This window comes from Triticum aestivum, chromosome 5B (genome assembly GCF_018294505.1).
Source record: "Triticum aestivum cultivar Chinese Spring chromosome 5B, IWGSC CS RefSeq v2.1, whole genome shotgun sequence".
Taxonomy (NCBI): Eukaryota; Viridiplantae; Streptophyta; class Magnoliopsida; order Poales; family Poaceae; genus Triticum; species Triticum aestivum.
Genome location: NC_057807.1, coordinates 97481237 through 97500370, shown reverse-complemented (window position 1 = coordinate 97500370; position 19134 = coordinate 97481237). Strand labels below are relative to the sequence as shown.

General features: G+C 44.5%; 1 protein-coding gene across 1 annotated transcript; it reads left to right on the top strand.

The window, feature by feature from the left end:
• The first annotated feature begins 15808 nt into the window (after positions 1-15808).
• Positions 15809-17637, top strand: LOC123110600 (uncharacterized). The gene is made up of 2 exons (XM_044531159.1): positions 15809-16005; positions 16293-17637. Exon 2 carries the CDS (start codon positions 16445-16447, stop codon positions 17393-17395), a length of 951 nt encoding a protein of 316 aa, XP_044387094.1. The 5' UTR covers positions 15809-16005; positions 16293-16444; the 3' UTR covers positions 17396-17637.
• Positions 17638-19134: the final 1497 nt, after the last annotated feature.

Genomic DNA, 19134 nt, shown 5'->3' with positions numbered 1-19134 from the left:
TGACGTCTCCTCCGTCTTGATCCAGCAAGGGGGAAGGAGAGGTTGATGAAGATCCAGCAGCACGACGGCGTGGTGGTGGATGCAGCAGAACTCCGGCAGGGCTTCGCCAAGCTATTGCGGGAGGAGGAATAGGTGTAGCAGGGGAGGGAGGCACCAAGACACAGGGTACGGCTGCCCTCCCTCCCCCTACTTTATATAGGCCCCCAGGGGGGGCGGCCCTGGGAGATCCAATCTCCCAAGGGGGGCGGCGGCCAGGGGGGTGGAGTGCCCCCCAAGGCAAGTGGGGCGCGCCCCCCACCTAGGGTTTCCAACCCTAGGCGCAGGGGGCCCAGGGGGGGCGCACCAGCCCACTAGGGGCTGGTTCCCCTCCCACTTCAGCCCACGGGGCCCTCCGGGATAGGTGGCCCCACCCTGTGGACCCCCGGGACCCTTCCGGTGGTCCCGGTACAATACCAGGTGACCCCGAAACTTTCCCGATGCCGAAACAACACTTCCTATGTATAATTCTTTACCTCTGGACCATTCCGGATCTCCTCGTGACGTCCGGGATCTCATCCGGGACTTCGAACAACATTCAGTTTGCTGCATACCTATATTCATACAACCCTAGCGTCACCGAACCTTAAGTGTGTAGACCCTACGGGTTCGGGAGACATGCAGACATGACCGAGACGGCTCTCCAGTCAATAACCAACAGCGGGATCTGGATACCCATGTTGGCTCCCACATACTCCTCAATGATTTCATCGGATGAACCATGATGTCGAGGATTCAAGCAACCCCGTATACTATTCCCTTTGTCAGACGGTATGTTACTTGCCCGAGATTCGATCGTCGGTATCCCAATACCTCGTTCAATCTCATTACCGGCAAGTCACTTTACTCGTACTGTAATGCATGATCCTGTGACCAGACACTTGGTCACTTTGAGCTTGTTATGATGATGCACTACCGAGTGGGCCAAGTGATACCTCTCCGTAATACGGAGTGACAAATCCCAGTCTCGATCCGTGTCAACCCAACAGACACTTTCGGAGATACCTGCAGTGCACCTTTATAGTCACCCAGTTACGTTGTGACGTTTGGTACACCCAAAGCACTCCTACGGTATCCGGGAGTTACACGATCTCATGGTCTAAGGAAGAGATACTTGACATTGGAAAAGCTCTAGCAAAACGAACTACACGATCTTGTGCTATGCTTAGGATTGGGTCTTGTCCATCACATCATTCTCCCAATGATGTGATCCCGTTATCAACGACATCCAATGCCCATAGTCAGGAAACCATGACTATCTGTTGATCAATGAGCTAGTCAACTAGAGGCTCACTAGGGACATGTTGTGGTCTAAGTATTCACACGTGTATTACGATTTCTGGATAATACAATTATAGCATGAATAAAATACAACTATCATGAACAAAGAAATATAATAATAATCCTTTTATTATTGCTTCTAGGGCATATTTCCAACAATAGGCTAGTCCCAAAAAAATGATATTAAATAGCATAAAAATGTGTATAAAGCATCCAAGATTGATAATATAATAGCATGAAACAATCAAAAAAGTATAGATACGTTGAAGACGTATCATCAGGATTTGAAATGACTACTCATACGAGCACAAGCGCCCACATGGTACATCATCGTTCTCCCTGATGACTTACCTGCGTCTGAGCACATATCCAAAGACTACTAAAATGGTCGGCGACGTTCGTTTGGAACACCCTCGAACATTGTGGAATTTTTGTTTGTTTTTGTAAAGAAAGGAAACGACCGCTTGAACGGGCGCTTACGCCCGTTTGAAACACCATCGATCACTCTACTGTCTCTTGTTGTTTTGCATTGGAACCTCCAATACCTCATGCGACCGTCCCATATGACCTTTGCGGTCATTTTAAAGGCCGTCTTTTGATATGTTTCTTCCAAAAATTCTCTTTTTCTCTGCTCTCCTGCGGGGTTAGTTCCAACACAATACATAGACATATTTCCAGGCATCCAAACATCGATACAACACATAATTCAACTTGCACATCACAAAGCCTTCATTAGAACAACTCTTCCCTACTCACTTTTTCATATAGAACTTCAATCACTCTTCTATTGAAACAAAAATAAACACTTACTTGTCTACTTTATTCGTGTGGGGTTGCCTCCCATGAAGCGCTTGTTTTTGGTCGGTTAGCTCGATTGTAGTGGTGATCAAGGTGGTGCAAACACATCGAGACCATAGCTTCTAGCATTCGCAATGATGCCTTCTCCTGAGTAGGTCTTCATTTTCTTTTTCCTAGGGAAATGTCACACAAAAGGATCTTTAGCGGGTAAATCAAATCTAACATTCCCTTGAGGGAGTCCTGGACTAGGGGGTCCTTGGGCGTCCGGCCTATTCAATATGGGCCAGACTGATGGGCTATAAAGATGAAGGAAGAAGACCACCTCCCGTGTCCAGTTAGGACTCCTGTATGCGTGAATGACAAGATTAGGTGTTCGGATATGCTATTTCCTTTCTCTGTAAACCGACTCTGTACAACCCTAGGCCCCTTCGGTGTCTATATAAACCAGAGGGTTTAGACCGGAGGCAGGATCATCATAATCATAGCTAGACAAGCTAGGGTTTAGCCATTATGATCTCGAGGTAGATCAACTCTTGTAACCCTATATTCATCGAATACAATCAAGCAGGACGCAGGGTTTTAACTCCTTTAAGAGGGCCCGAACCTGGGTAAACATTGTGTCCCTTCGTCCATTGTTACCATCGATCCTTAGATGCACAACTTGGGCCCCCCTACTCGAGATCTGCTGGTTTTGACACCGACACCCCTCAAACACATTTATCAAACCTTTTATAGTCCTTAGAAAAGGTCTATCGTTTACCGAGAATTATAGGAGCAAATGGATCTTCAGGCATATATACTATGACAAGATCAATCATGATAGGGCAATCATTAATTTGAACTATTAACACCATGTGTAGTCCCTACTGCCTGAGTAAAAAGTAGAATTAGCCATATTCAAAACGATTTCGGTATGAGCATAAGGACCGAGATTGAGACTATAATAAACAGATTTGGGGATAGTGGAAACACTTGCCCCTAAAACACATAAGGCACTGAATCTATTCAATTCTATCTCAAACTCTATAGTAGGTTCAAAAGCATTCTCTTGCTTAGCTGGTAATTTATTGTAGAGTTTTTCCTTTCATTATCAAGTTCACGTACCTTGGCTGCAACTTGTTCAACAAAGACATTATATGCTTCGTAATTAGTTATCTCCGGTAAAGCGTACTGAAGGAAATATGCCCTAGAGGAAATAATAAAGTTGTTATTTTATATTTCCTTATTCATGACAAAGGTTTATTATTCATGCTTGAATTGTATTCATCGGAAACTTAAATACATGTGTGAATACATAAACAAATACCGTGTCCCTAGTAAGCCTCTACTAGACTAGCTCGTTGATGAAAGATGGTTAAGGCTCCCTAACCATAAACATGTGTTGTCATTTGATAACGGGATCACATCATTAGGACAATGATGTGATGGACAAGACCCATTCGTTAGCTTAGCATTTTGATCGTTCAGTTTATTGCTATTGCTTTCTTCATGTCAAATACATATTCCTTTGACTATGAGATTATGCAGCTCCCTGATACCAAAGAAATACCTTGTGTGCAATCAAACGTCACAACATAACTTGGTGATCATAAAGATTATCTACAGGTATCTACGAAGGTGTTTGTTGAGTTGGCATAGATCGAGATTAAGATTTTCACTCTGAGTATCGGAGAGGTATCTCTGGTCCCTCTCGGTAATACACATCATAAGAAGCCTTGCAAGCAAAGTGACTAATGAGTTAGTTACAGGATGATGTATTATAGAACGAGTAAGGAAACTTGATGGTAACGAGATTGAACTAGGTATGAAGATACCGACGATTGAATCTCGGGCAAGTAACATACCGATAGACAAAGGGAATTGTGTATATTGTCATAACAGTTCGACCGATAAAGATCTTCGTAGAATATGTAGGAGCCAATATGGGCATCCAGGTTCTGCTATTGGTTATTGACTGGAGAGTTGTCTCAGTCATGTATACATAGTTCTCGAACCCGTAGGGTCCGCACGCTTAACGTCCGTTGATGATATAGTGTTATATGAGTTATATGTTTTGGTGACCGAATGTTGTTCGGGGTCCTGGATGAGATCACAAACATGATGAGGAGTCTTGAAATGGTCGAGAGGTAAAGATTGATATATATATAGGACGATGGTATTCGGACACTGGAAGGATTTTGGGATGCACCGGGTAGCCATCGGGTCACCGAAAGGGGTTCCAGACACCCCCGATAGGTGTTATGGGCTTAATGGGCCAAGGGAGGGACATACCAGCCCATAGGGGCTGGTCCGCCCCTCTCCCTGGCCGGCCAGACCTAAGGAAGGAACGGGGAAGGGCTAGCCCCTCCTGCCTTTCCCTCTCATGGGAGAAAGGACAGGGGGGCGCCACCCTCCCCTGCCTTTCCCCCGACCTATATAAGGCAATGGGGCACAGCTTGGGAGAGACCCCAAGTAGGATTCCTCCTACTCGGGCGCCCCCTTTAACTGTGCTACTTCTTGAGCTTGCGTTGGCTTTTCCCTTGAAGAGGAAAGGGTGATGCAGGAAAGTAGAGATAACTATTTCCCTCAGTTTGAGAACCAAGGTATCAATCCAGTAGGAGACAACACACAAATCACCGAATACCTGCACAAATAATCAAACAACTTGCACCCAACGCGATAAAGGGGTTGTCAATCCCTTCACGGTTACTTGCAAAAGTGAGATCTGATAGAGATAGATAAACGATAAAGTAAATATTTTTGGTATTTTTGGTTTATAGATCAGAAAGTAAAAAATTGCAAAATAGAAGATCGGAAACTAATATGATGGAAAATAGACCCGGGGGCCATAGGTTTCACTAGAGGCTTCTCTCCAGATAGCAAATAATACGGTGGGTGGACAAATTACTACCGAGCAATTAATAGAAAAGCACAAAGTTATGACAATAACTAAGGCAATGATCATAAATATAGGCATCACATCCATGTCAAGTAGACCGAAACGATTCTACATCTACTATTATTACTCCACACATCGACCGAGTCCTGCCTGCATCTAGAGTATTAAGTTCATGAAGAACAAAGTATGATGTAGAGGAATTAACTCAAGCAATATGATGAAAACCCCATCTTTTTATCCTCGATGGCAACAATACAATACGTGCCTTGCTGCCCCTACTGTCACTGGGCAAGGACACCGCAAGATTGAACCCAAAGCTAAGCACTTCTCCCATTGCAAGAAAAACCAATCTAGTTGGCCAAACCAAACCGATAGTTCGAAGAGAATTACAAAGATATCAAATCATGCATATAAAAATTCAGAGAAGATTCAAATAATACTCATAGATAAGCTGATCATAAATCCACAATTCATCTAATCTCGGCAAACACACCACAAAAAAGTATTACATCGAATAGATCTTCAAGAACATTGAGGAGAACATGGTATTGAGAATCAGAGATAGAGAAGAAGCCATCTAGCTACTTGCAATGGATCCGTAGGTCTGTGTAAACTACTCACACTTCATCGGAAGGGCAATAGAGTTGATGTAGAAGCCCTTCGTGATCGAATCTCCCTCCGGCAGGGTGCCGGACGGTACCTCTCCAACGTATCTATAATTTTTTATTGTTCCATGCTATTATATTATCCATCTTGGATGTTTTATATTCTATTTTATATGACTTTTTGGGACTAACCTATTAACCTAGAGCCCAGTATCAATTTCTGTTTTTTCCTTGTTTTTTAGTTTTACAGAAAAGGAATATCAAACAGGGTCCAAACAAGCTGAAAATTTCGGATGATTTTTTATGGACCAGAAGAAGCCCCCGAAGCAAAAGAGTTGGGCCCGAAGAGTCCAGAGTCATCCATGAGGGTGGAGGGCGCGCCCCACCCCCTGGGCGCACCCCCTACCTCGTGGCTGACTCAGAGACCCCCCCTGGCGTGAAGCCAACGCCAAAAATTCCTATACACAGAAACCCTCGAAAAGAAACTTAGATCGGTAGTTCCGCCGCCGCAAGCCTCTGTAGCCACCAAAACCAATCGAGACCTTGTTGCGGCACTCTGCCGGAGGGGGGAATCATTGTCTGTGGCCATCTTCATCATCTCAGCGCTCTCCATGACGAGGAGGGAGTAGTTCACCCTCGGGGCTGAGGGTATGTACTAGTAGCTATGTGTTTGATCTCTCTCTCTATCTCTCGTGTTCTTGATATGGCACGATCTTGATGTACCACGAGCTTTGCTATTACAGTTGGATCTTATGATGTTTCTCCCCCTATACTCTCTTGTAATGGATTGAGTTTTCCCTTTGAAGTTATCTTATTGGATTGAGTCTTTAAGGATTCGAGAACACTTGATGTATGTCTTGCATTTGCTTATCTGTGGTGACAATGGGATATTCACGTGATTCACCTGATGTATGTTTTGGTGATCAACTTGCGGGTTCAGTGACATTGTGAACTTATGCATAGGGGTTGGCACACGTTATCGTCTTGATTCTCTAGTAGAAACTTTGGGGCACTCTTTGAAGTTCTTTGTGTTGGTTTGAATAGATGAATCTGAGATTGTGTGATGCATATCGTATAATCATACCCGCGGTGTCTTAAGGTGTCTTTGTATTACTTGAGGTGGCATTGGAGTATCTAGGTGACATTAGGGTTTTGGTTGATGTGTGTCTTAAGGTGTTATTTTACTACAAACTCTAGGGCTCTTTGTGACACTTATAGGAATAGCCCAATGGATTGATCAGAAAGAAAAACTTTGTGGTGGTTTCATACCCTACAATAATCTCTTCGTTTGTTCTCTGCTATTAGTGACTTTTTGGAGTGACTCTTTGTTGCATGTTGAGGGATTGTTATATGATCCGATTATGTTATCATTGTTTAGAGAACTTGCACTAGTGAAAGTATGAACCCTAGGCCTTGTTTCAAAGCATTGCAATACCGTTTTCGCTCACTTTTGTTACTTGCTACCTTGCTGTTTTTATATTTTCAGTTTATAAAAACCTATATCTACCATCCATATTGCACTTGTATCACCATCTCTTTGCCGAACTAGTGCACCTATTCAATTTACCATTGTATTGGGTGTGTTGGGGACACAAGAGACTCTTTGTTATTTGGTTGTAGGGTTGTTTGAGAGAGACCATCTTCATCCTACGCCTCCCACGGATTGATAAACCTTAGGTCATCCACTTGAGGGAAATTTGCTACTGTCCTACAAACCTATGCACTTGGAGGCCCAACAATGTCTACAAGAAGAAGGTTGCATAGTAGACATCACCGGAAAAGGTCCCTAGATGGGATCTCACGGGTACAGAAGGTTGCGGCGGTGGAAAAGTGTTTTCGTGGATGCCTCTAGTGGTTTGGGGATATATGGGAGTATATAGGCGAACTAATTAGGTCAGGAGGGTCACATGGGGCCCACAAGGGGGGTGACCTACCCCCCGGGCACGCCCTCCGTACTTGTGGCTCCTCCGACTTCATCTCCAAGTCTCCTTTGTCTTCTGGTCCAAGAAAAATCACCGTGAAGGTTTCATTCCGTTTGGACTCCGTTTGGTATTCCTTTTCTGCGAAACTCAAAAACAAGGAAAAAATAGGAACTGGCACTGGGCTCTAGGTTAATAGGTTAGTCCCAAAAATAATATAAAATAGCATATTAATGCATATAAAACATCCAAAACAGATAATATAATAGCATGGAACAATCAAAAATTATAGATATGTTGGAGACGTATCAGGATGCTCCTCCCTTCCTCCCACCTATATATATGTGGGAGGGGGCGCCTGGCACACAACAGACAATTGCCTAGCCATGTGCGGTGCCCCCCTCCACTGTTCACACCCCCGATCATATTTTCGTAGTGCTTAGGCGAAGCCCTGCAGAGATCACTTCACCATCACCGTCACACGCCATCATGCTGCCAGAACTCATCCACTACCTTGCCATATTGCTGGATGAATAAGGCGGAGGATGTCATCAAGTTGAACGTGTGCTGAACACGGAGGTGCCATACGTTCGGTGCTCAATCGGTTGGAACGCGAAGAAGTTCGACTACATCAACCGCGTTGTCAAACGCTTCCACTTACGGTCTACGACGGTACGTAGACACACTCTCCCCTCTCGTTGATATGCCTCTCCTTGATAGATCTTGCGTGTGCGTAGAATTTTTTTTGTTTTCTATGCAACGTTTCCCAATAGTTACTTCATGGATATCATTTTCACAAAATCTGCAACGGTATAATTGTACTCTAGCACACACATGGCTGGCGTCAAGCACTTCAACCTTCTCCTCATTGCTTCTCACCATTTTAACTTCTTCAACCGGCTTAGGCTTTGACTTACCTTTATCATGAAGATAAGTTCCTCAAGCTTGGCTATTCAACTCCGTGTTAGTTTCTTCTATGGCATTCACCCTCTTGGTGGTGGTTCTTTCAACATGCCATTGGGGCATGGTTCTCTTGCATATCACCTAGTAGTTTCTTGACATCTTCTATGGGCTTTCCCATGATTATTTCTCCGGCAGCTGTATCAAGCATAGTTTTTCACATATGATTTAAGCCATTATAAAACATATAAAAGATTAACCATTCCTCCATTCCATGATTGGGGTAGTTTCTTATAGCTTCCTTCCTTCTATCCCACACAAATGCTAGTGGCTCATGTTCCTCTTGCTTGAAACCTGTAGTCCAAGAATGTATTTGCAGAATCTTTTTTGATGGACAAAACTTAGGTAGTGAAAGAAGCCATTCATTAGCTTTTCCTCTCAGAGAGAAAGGAAATAGACGCAATTTCAGAGCATCAGGATCATAATCCTTTATGCGTGTCATGTTGCACAATTCTGTGAAAATGTATAAGTGCCTACCGGCATCCTCAAAAGCAGAGCCTCCAAATTGGTCATGTTCAACCATAGAAACTAAGTTTGGTTTAATCTCATACTCAGCGGCTGCTACCTCAAGTTGGGCTATAGGTTCACACATGAAGTTGTTGCTCGGAGTAGCAAAACTCCCAAGATTACGAGCCATAGTAATCTTTTGGTTTTTCAACTGACTAAACTTGCGACAAGAATAAAATTTAAACTAAAAACAGAAAAGTAAAAAACAAAAATTGAAACTTTAACAAAAACTCTGAACACAAAGACTAGGAATACTAAACTCCTCCCCGGAAATGGCGTGAGAAAAAGGGCTTGATACCTCATTTTATTGATCCAGTATTGGAACAGAAAAGAGTATCCTGCACCTATTTTCGCATAGGTGACCCTGGGTTATCGAACCCATGAGAGGAATATTCTCTTGAAGCGATGATCTCTAGCAAGCTTTTGTCAAAGTGTAAAATCCAGATTTTGGCTGGATCAGCAAGCAAATATTGATTCAAACGCTTATAATCGAAAAAGGTATGGGTATGAGGCCTTATGCTTACAACCTTGTATTTGCGCTGGGATCAAATGGGATATTAATTTGTGTTGGGAAACGTAGCATGCAATTTCAAAAAATTTCCTATGATCACGCAAGATCTATCTAGGAGATGCATAGCAACAAGAGGGGGAGAGTGTGTCCACGTACCCTCATAGACCGAAAGCGGAAGCGTTAGTTAACGCGGTTGATGTAGTCGAACGTCTCCATGATCCAACCGATCCAAGTACCGAGCGTATGGCACCTCCGTGTTCAGCAAACGTTTAGCTCGATGACGTCCCTCGAACTCTTGATCCAGTAGAGGGTCGAGGGAGAGTTTCGTCAGCACGATGGTGTGATGACGGTGTTGATGATGTGATCCGTGCAGGGATTTTCCTAAGCACTACGATGATACTATCGGAGGAGTAAATGGTGGAGGGGGGCACCGCACATGACTAAGAATAATTGTTATGTCTTTGGGGTGCCCCCTACCCCCGTATATAAAGGAGGGAGGGAGGAGGCGGCCGGCCTAGAAGGGGCATGCCAAGGGGGGAGTCCTACTAGGACTCCCAGTCCTAGTAGGATTCCCCTTCCCTTTCCAGAGAAGGGGAGAAGGGGAAAGAGGTGGAGGAGAAGAAGGAAAGGGGGGTTGCGCCCCCACCCCTAGTCCAATTCAGTTTGGGCTTGGGGGGGTGCGCGCCACCACCTGGCCACCGGCCTCATCTCTCCACTAGGGCCCAAGAAGGCCCAATAGTCCCCCAGGGGGTTCTGGTAACCTCCCGGTACTCCGAAACTTATCCGATACTTCACGAAACCATTCCGGTGTCCGAATGTAACCTTCCAATATATCAATCTTTACATCTCGACCATTTCGAGACTCCTCGTCATGTTTGTGATCTCATTCGGGACTCCGAACAAACTTTGGTCATTAAAACACATAACTCATAATACAAATCGTCATCGAACGTTAAGCGTGCGGACCCTACGGGTTCGAGAACTATGTAGACATGATCGAGACACATGTCCGATCAGTAACCAATAGCGGAACCTAGATGTGCATAGTGGCTCCTACATATTCTACGAAGATCTTTATCGGTCAAACCACACAACAACATACGTTGTTCCCTTTGTCATCGGTATGTTACTTGCCGAGATTTGATCATAGGTATCATCATACCTAGTTCAATCTTGTTACTGGCAAGTCTCTTTACTCGTTCCGTAATGCTTCATCCTGCAACTAACTCATTAGTCACATTGCTTGCAAGGCTTATAGTGATGAGCATTACCGAGAGGGCCTAGAGATACCTCTCCGATACAGGAGTGACAAATCCTAATCTCGATCTATGCCAACCCAACAAACACTTTTGGAGACACCTGTAGAGCATCTTTATAATCACCCAGTTACGTTGTGACGTTTGATTGCACACAAGGTGTTCCTCCAGTATTCGGGAGTTGCATAATCTCATAGTCAGAGGAACATGTATAAGTCATGAAGAAAGTAATATCAATAAAACTTAACGATCATTATGCTAAGCTAAAGGATAGGTCTTGTCCATCACATCATTCTCTAATGATGTGATCCCGTTCATCAAATGACAACACATGTCTATGGTCAGGAAACATAACCATCTTTGATTAACGAGCTAGTCAAGTTGAGTCATACTAGGGACACTTTGTTTTGTCTATGTATTCACACATGCTAAGTTTCTGGTTAATACAATTCTAGCATGAATATTAAACATTTATCATGATATAAGGAAATATAAATAACAACTTTATTATTGCCTCTAGGGCATATTTCCTTCAATTTGCACGCTGGAAGTCACCCATCGAGATGTGCTACAGATCAAAGTGGGGGATTTGTCTAGATAACATCTTGACCGACACGAGTCTTACATCAAGAATTATTTGTCCTACCGCAGGCCCAATCCATCTCACGGGGTTGCCTCGATAATTAAGATAATAAAATCAGACGAGAGCTTTGGGTGTTTAATGACTAGACCTCATTTATCCCCAAGGATATGACCCATGTTACCCTATCGAACCTTACTGTCACTAGTGTTCGGTATAAAACTTCATGGTCTCCATGCTCCTAGCCTCACCGGTGCTTGATCTCCATGATCCTGGGTACCTGCGGGGATGAAGATTGCGGACAAGACAAGAGACATCCTCAAAGAACAATTTTATTTCACACATGCGGGACATTATGTCAAAGTCTTCCATTAATCACCTCAACAAATACCTCAGGTTGCAAGGCTCGTGCCTCAACCCATACGTTACCGAACTACTCACACATGGAGGCCAAATCGCGGGAAGAAAACATTAAAGAACACATCTTGATATTGATTGATTGCAATATGTCTTACAATGGATGCCTTGTGCGATGCACGATTACAAGTATGAAATAGATGAGAGATCACTATGGTGGTGGAGATGGCTATGGCGATGGAGAAGGCGGCAGCTAGGGTTTGTGGATGAAGATGATGATGAAGAGGTCCTGGCTTCCGTGCTTGTCGTCCTGTTGACATTCTGATATGGTCCCTTTAATGAAAGTTGTCCAGGTGGACGATCTGCCTCAAAATCCACGCCAAATGGGTGCTCATATGGGCGTGTGCGCCCGTATGGAACATCTTCTTTTGTGATATCTTCGCAGAAACGCCTCATGTTGATTCCTTCTTCCTCCATTCCATTTCCACACATGATTTCTTCCCTTTTTAGCCCATTTTCCATGGAAACACATCAAATTGAGAATTTGTGGAATCCTTTGCATTCATTAGTCATTAGTAGCAATATCAGAGCGAATATCTCTTTTTAAATGAAATATCTCGGTTTAAACAAAGGTGGAACATGTGTAAAAATATCACTCATCAATCCACAACATACACATTATTGGGAAGCATAGTATAAAACAAAACAAATCACCCTACGATCACCCAGGAACACTATGAAGATGAGATAAGCGGTTTGGATCAGATCGTTACCGACTCCGAGTTGTAGTATAAGAAGACGAGTCGGTGTAGAGCGTACTTGGAGTCCCTTGAACCATAGATTAACAATCCCGCGAACTACCCACAAACAACCCCTCGAAGGAAACAGACTGAAAGCACGGCCTCTCTACGAGTTGCAGGGGTACGGTCTTCATGATCCGGCAGTGCTTCACCCTCCAGAGCTAACCATGGCTGGAGAATTAGAGGGAGGAGATTAGAACCAGCCTGGACTTATAATGATGAGTATTAGAGGATATATGTATAGCTCTAATTGATCAACTAGGACCAACTAGAACTAGAACTAGAGAACTGGAGGAGGCTCCAAAACTTGTACGTAGAAAAGTGCCAAAACCCTCTAGTATATATAGGTTGGAGGAGGAGGAGCGGGCACCAAAAGGGGAGGGAAAGTCTCCCCCCCTTGGCAGAACAAGAGGAGGGGGACTTCACTCCAATTCGGCCTCCCCCTCCCCCATTCCATGGGAAGAAGAAGGCGTCACCACTATTGGGCCCTTGTGGCCCAATTCTCCTTTCACTACAGGGACTTTTAAGGCTCGCTTATATTTAATTAAATATAAAAGCCTCCTAACTATTATTAGAGCCTTTTATTATTAATTTAACATCTCTAGAATCATTTTTGACACATATATGTACACCATATAGGTTCAGTAAAAAATAGACATGAACAAAACCCCTTTGTTAAATGACCGATAGTGGAACCATGGACGTGCATATTGATCCCTATGAGTACACGAATGACATTCGAATGAAGCTTTGGTGACCCTTTGCTTCGTGATACCTTACAAAACCTGAGGTGAGATATATCGATATCCTCTTGAGTCATACACATGCTCACTATACTGATCTCTTTATTACCGGTTTTGTTCTTCTTTCTCATTGACATGTTCTGGCATCCCTGTGACATAGTCACCTGTGTCTAGCAGAGGATGAAAGATGTCTTCATGCTGAGAGGGCCCTAAGAATATCTCTCCATCGTCGGAGGAGCAAATTCCACTCTCGAGCTATCTAGTCCCTTGTCAAACTTTTTGATGAACCTGCAAGTTGTCGTTATGATCATCGTGTTACTGATGACGCTTGAGCAACCCTAGAGTTCATCGTACGGTAAGAAGTGACTACGATACTCTCATGGTATAAGGAACTAAATCACATGTTAACACTCCATATTATAATAATTGACTTCAGACGATATTATCTCAAAGTATAATAAACAAGTTTGGGTTGATTCAATATGATCATTCTTCTAACTTCATACTCTGAATGTTGTTTTGGTATTATCATTTACACTTAATGATATCCTAAGATCTAGAAAACATGATCATCAACAACCTTGAGCTAGTTTTAGAGGCGAGACTTGGAATCTTATTTTACCGTTTATCATTCCACACGTGCATATGATTTTTCCACTGAATCACATATTTCGGGATCATAGCAGTTATAACATAGAATATAAACTCTTAATTATGAATGTAGAAATATAATAATACACTATTATTGCCTCTAGGGCAAATTTCCAATAGACTCCCATTTCCATTAGAGTTAATAATCTAGTTACATTGGATCTAATACATTCAAATCCGTGTGAACCTTGAGAATCTTCACCAAACCTTTGTCGACATATTGTCGGATAATGTGATACTTGCACTCAATGTGTCTGGTCTTCATGTGGGATCTTGGTTTCTTAAGCAATAACACCACTATTACCACAATAGAGTGCCATCAGGTTCATTGCACTTTAGACAACACCAACTTCTTCAAGAAACTTCTTGATCCAAACTTCCTCCTTCGACACTTATGCGGCCGCAATATACTCTGCTTCTGTCATAGAATCCGCAACAATGTTTTGTTTGAAACTCTTCCAAACCCCTGCACCACCATTAAGGGTGAAAACATAGCCCGATTGAGATTTATAGTCATCTATGTCAGTCATAAAGCTAGCATTGGTGCAACCTAAATATAATTAAAGGCTCTAAACCTGTCAAACAGGCGCCCCGCCGATTCTTCGAGCCCAAGCGTCAGGCTATGGGCGAGGAACTGACCAAGCTACACTGGGGCCTATAAGGGAAGATTAGATAAAGAATCTCTGAATAATAGATAGCTGGTGCAGTCTTTTCTTTTAGCCCCTTTTCGCGAGATATATAGCCTAGTTATATGAATTGTGTAGGTTCTTAGAACCCATGTCTGCTTCTTTTCATGTTAGTAGTGCTGATTTAGCCTTAGAGGCGACAACTAGCTATGGACTTTGATCTTTAGTTGTCACATCTGGAAGCCATTTTTTATTTTTGTTTAGTTGTCTTCTTGATAGTGGAACTTGATCCTGGTTTCAGATCGTACAAAATAATAAAAATGTTAAGGTACTTTAACCACGGGATAAGTTGAATGAACTCACATATAATCTAGGACTTCATCCTTAGTTGCCCGGGGATATCACTGTCCACCTAGCCTTCCAACCACAAATTGGTTCATATGAATTATAAGTCGCCTCCTCCTCCCCAATTAGGGTTCCCCTGCCTTCCACCGGCGTCACCGCTGGTCTGCATTGTCTCTGGTGGTCTTAGGGTCATGGGAACGCGGTGGATCTCGGCCCTTAACGGTGCGAGGGCTCCGTTTTTAGACGTGTCTTCGAGATTTGTTATTGTTTGTGTCCTACTTAGAAAGGCGAGACAACAGTGGCTCCCTGAAGATGGAATAAAGTTCACCTCGCCTAGCCCACGTTCCCGTGGTGCGTCCAGCATCGTCGGCGGGCATGTGGAGGTGTGTCTCCGGTGGATCTGTCCTTGGTGGAGTTGCTCGGATCTGTTCGTTGTTCGTGTATGCTCGTGTGTTTTCAGGTTGGATTCTTCTGATATATGTTACTCTTCATCGGCGACGGTTGATGTTCTGTTGGCGCTGGTCCTGCGGGGCCTTAGCACAAACGACTTCCCGAATGTGTACTACAACAAGTTTTCGCTCGCTCAGGCGAGGGAGGGGTGATGACGGCGGCGCGCCTTCAGCTCGCTTCAGTGTTTGTAGTCGTTACTAGGTGGCCTACGGATCTGGATGTAATTTATATTATTTCTGGTGTTCGTTGTACTGTCATGATTGAAAATGAATAGATAGGATGTTTTTCTGAAATTTTTTATAAGCAACACTTATGGTGAGCAATCCAAACAATTTAAAAAAATTGCAAAAAAAAGCAGGAAGTTTTTATTTCGGCACGTGTGACCAAGAGTCCAAGAACCAGCAGGGGCTGGCTGACCCCGACAACCGAACCAACCACGCCAGCTCACACTGGCAGCACAATCATCCGCTTCAGGGCCCACCTGTCAGCGGGACATTAGCCCAGAGCAAGGCTCGCCGGGGAGGTGTAAATTGTAAATTGCGCACGAGACAGCGCTGTTCGTCGTGACCAGGGATCAAAATTGGGGAAAAAAATATCTCCCCGATTGCGGCGGCCGCAAAACCAAAAACAAGATTCAGCTCATCGGTGAGCTCGCATTTCGCTCTTGGATATTGGGTCGTGGATTCGGCCTCTCCAATCCAGGTTAGTCTCCTCCCGTCCTTCTTCCCCCAATTTATTCTCGGGGAAATTGGCATCTTTCGGTGGTAGTTCGCCCCGGGATTTTGTCAAGTTTGTGAAATTCGAGGTGGATTTACTTCGGGTCTGCGATTCCCCGTACGGATTTGCTCGAAAACATTGTTTTGGATTAGATTTCTTAAGCTATCCGTGCGTCCGTGCGAGCTCTTGGATCACGGAGCAACCCTTGTGCTGACCTGATTGCGTAGCAAACTTCTGTGCTAATCTTTTCGCTTCTTGATCTGATTACGCAGATGGGTGCTACGATTCTCGCCTAAAGGATACTTCTTGGGGCGAAGCCCTCGGGGGATTGCTGGAGTTCCCCTGGGTGTTCGGTGGCAGCTAGGGTTTGCTCTTCCAGAGCACCATCGTCTCCGCGGGCCTTTTACATTCGTGCTGTTCCAAGATGCAGCCTTCCAAGAAACTTGCTCGCGTCGACACGGCGGAGATCAAGTCGCAGCTAGTCAGGAAGCTCGGCCACCAGCGCTCTGAGCTCTACTTCCATAGCCTCAAGAAGTTCCTGAGTTTTCAGCTAGGCAAGAGCGAGTTTGACAAGATCTGCGTGGCCACACTGGGGAAGGAGAACATCAAGCTTCACAATTTCCTCGTCCAGTCAATCCTCGGCAATGCTTATATGTCGCTGGGGCCACCGCCCAGCAGGCAGACGCCAACTGGGAATTCACAGACTAGCGCTGTGACGAATGGGACATTGGCCAGTGGTGTGCCGCTAGCAAGGAGAGTGCGGCCGGTGGCTAACCGTGACAAGAGGTTTGCTGATAAGCCGAGTCCACTCGGAAAGTCCCCTCTTGGTCATCCAGGGGCCGCGGAGTTTGTGTCCGTCGAGGATGGTGAGGAGGTTGATCAAGCCAGGGGCAGCCCCGTATGTGTGCAGAGTCAGAGCCCAATCAGGGCTCCGTTGGGAATCCCCCCAAAGGCCCAGAATTCTCAGCCTTCGATACCTTATCCTTCAGAGATTTGCTATAATAATGGTGAATTGCCAGGTAGCGAGGACCTGTCGAAGCTACTTGAGAATAAGCTGAAAGCCGAAGGACTTAGCATATCCGTAGAGTGTGCTGATCTGCTGAACTCTGGGCTGAACGTGTACATAAGTCAGATGCTGAAGTCTTGTTTGGGGGTTGCAAAAGCAAGGGGAAAGACAATGAGGATGCCAGAAGCTAACAGAAGTGCCTCTGCTGCTGTAAATGGTGGGCGGAATAATGCCACTGCTTCAGATTTAGCCTGTTCCTACCAAGCTTCACTGGTAGATCTCTGCACAGCTGTACAGTCTAATGCTCGGTTACTGGGGTGTGACTACGCCAGGCAATACGAGAAGATTGCTTCCCACCTTGACAGCTAAATGGCAGCACCCAATTTTCTCATAGAACTTCATCGGTTGTTATGTTGGGCAGAGTAGGCAATCCTTTGCCATAGATTGGTGCTGTAGAAATCTACAGCTAGTTAGGTTGAGGTGAAGTAGATTTTGACTGCCATAGGGCTGAGGGTGTTTTTGGTTAGGATGATACATCATGGAATTTCAATACATCACAGTTCACTTTCATTACTTGTGACTATTCACAAAATAAAGAGTTTCTGCCAATACACCTTCACTTTGTTTCCGCTGCTCACAGATTGTTTACATACCTGTACTGATAACCAGGTTCCGTTGCTTGGGTTTGTCACTGTTTTGTTTGATAATTTGAACCTGTTAGCTTCGCTCTGCTGAAGAAATATTGTTCACCCCTATTTTCTTTCATGTGTGCATAATCTTTGTTCTTTTACCATGCACTTGGAAGCAGTGTTCTTGCTAGCTGCCAAGTTGATTTTTTTTTATCCTTCCTCTTCGGAGTTTCCATAGGTATCTGAATTTTGGCACGACCTGTCTATTTCTATCTTTAATACAAACTAGCATTTGTTCTGACAGTGTAGACTAGGAGCCCTCGCAACGATTTGGAAAGGGTTTACGTTTGATTTGGATCTCACGGTGCTCTCCGCCTGTGCTGTCGCAAGCTGGGCCATCGGCCACGCTGGCCTTGCTTGGAGTAGCTACAGTGTCCGATGGGCTGCTACTCCACGTACAGTTTGGGCTTCTATCCACCGGCATTCGACGATTTTGCTCCGAGCTCGCCTGCAAATGTGTGATGGCTCTCTTCGTCTGCCTATTTGTGTGTTCATCCGTTTTCTGTTTGCCTTGCATTCCCCGTTGTGTCTTCAGCTTGTTTTGAGGGACTTAAGCCTTTTGCCCCTCCCGCCTCTTCAATCCCTGATATAATGCTTCGTTTGTGTATTCTTTCTGCTCCTATCTTCTTCCCTTGTTCCCTTTGGTTCTTCCCGACTGATGTTTGAATAACTGGCCTGTTTCCTTGCTAGATCAAACTGATGGTTCTTCATTTGGTGTCTGCTGGGTTTATTGTTAGCCTTTAGCTGATCTTCTTTCTGTGTTCTTAAGTGGGTTCCCAGTTGTATTTATGGAGACTTCCGCGATTATGGGAGGTGTTTTGTACTGTGTCTTGAACCTGCTCTCTCTGAGTTCCCGATACGGATCCTGGATCCCGGGCTGCAGCGACCGAGTGGCGCCCTTGCCGTCGGTGGCATTTCATCGACGCAGAAATGGCTCACTGTTAACTTTTAAGTTCACTTTGCACAAGTACTTCCTTTGATTTTGCTCTCCATCCGAAGAACTGATGCTAGGCTTACAAATAATGGGCTGCCCTTGGTATCCTGAAGTTCTGTTGCCGGGTTAGCTATTCTTCACGAAAATTGAATTGTTGGGAAATGCTTCGCGAAATGGCCCTTCTTGGCTCTTCATTTGGATATTAAATGGATAAACTGCCTGAAGGTTTCGACTTGTGAATAGCCAGATGAGCTCAGAAGAAGGTTTAATTCTTTTACATCTGTTTCATCGTAACAGCTGAATTACTCGCTAGCCTCAGTTGCCCTTATCCATGAGAGAGAGAGAGAGAGAGAGGGAGGGAGGGAGAGAGGGAGAGGGAGGGAGGGAGGGAGGGGGGGGGGGGGGGGGGGGGGGGGAGGGGAGGGAGGGAGGGAGGGAGGGAGGGAGGTAAAAGAAGAATAGAATTAATGAAAAAAACTGTAATG

Excerpts from the sequence above, each read along its gene's own strand:
- LOC123110600 (XM_044531159.1), top strand. The coding sequence starts at position 16,445 with ATGCAGCCTTCCAAGAAACTTGCTCGCGTCGACACGGCGGAGATCAAG.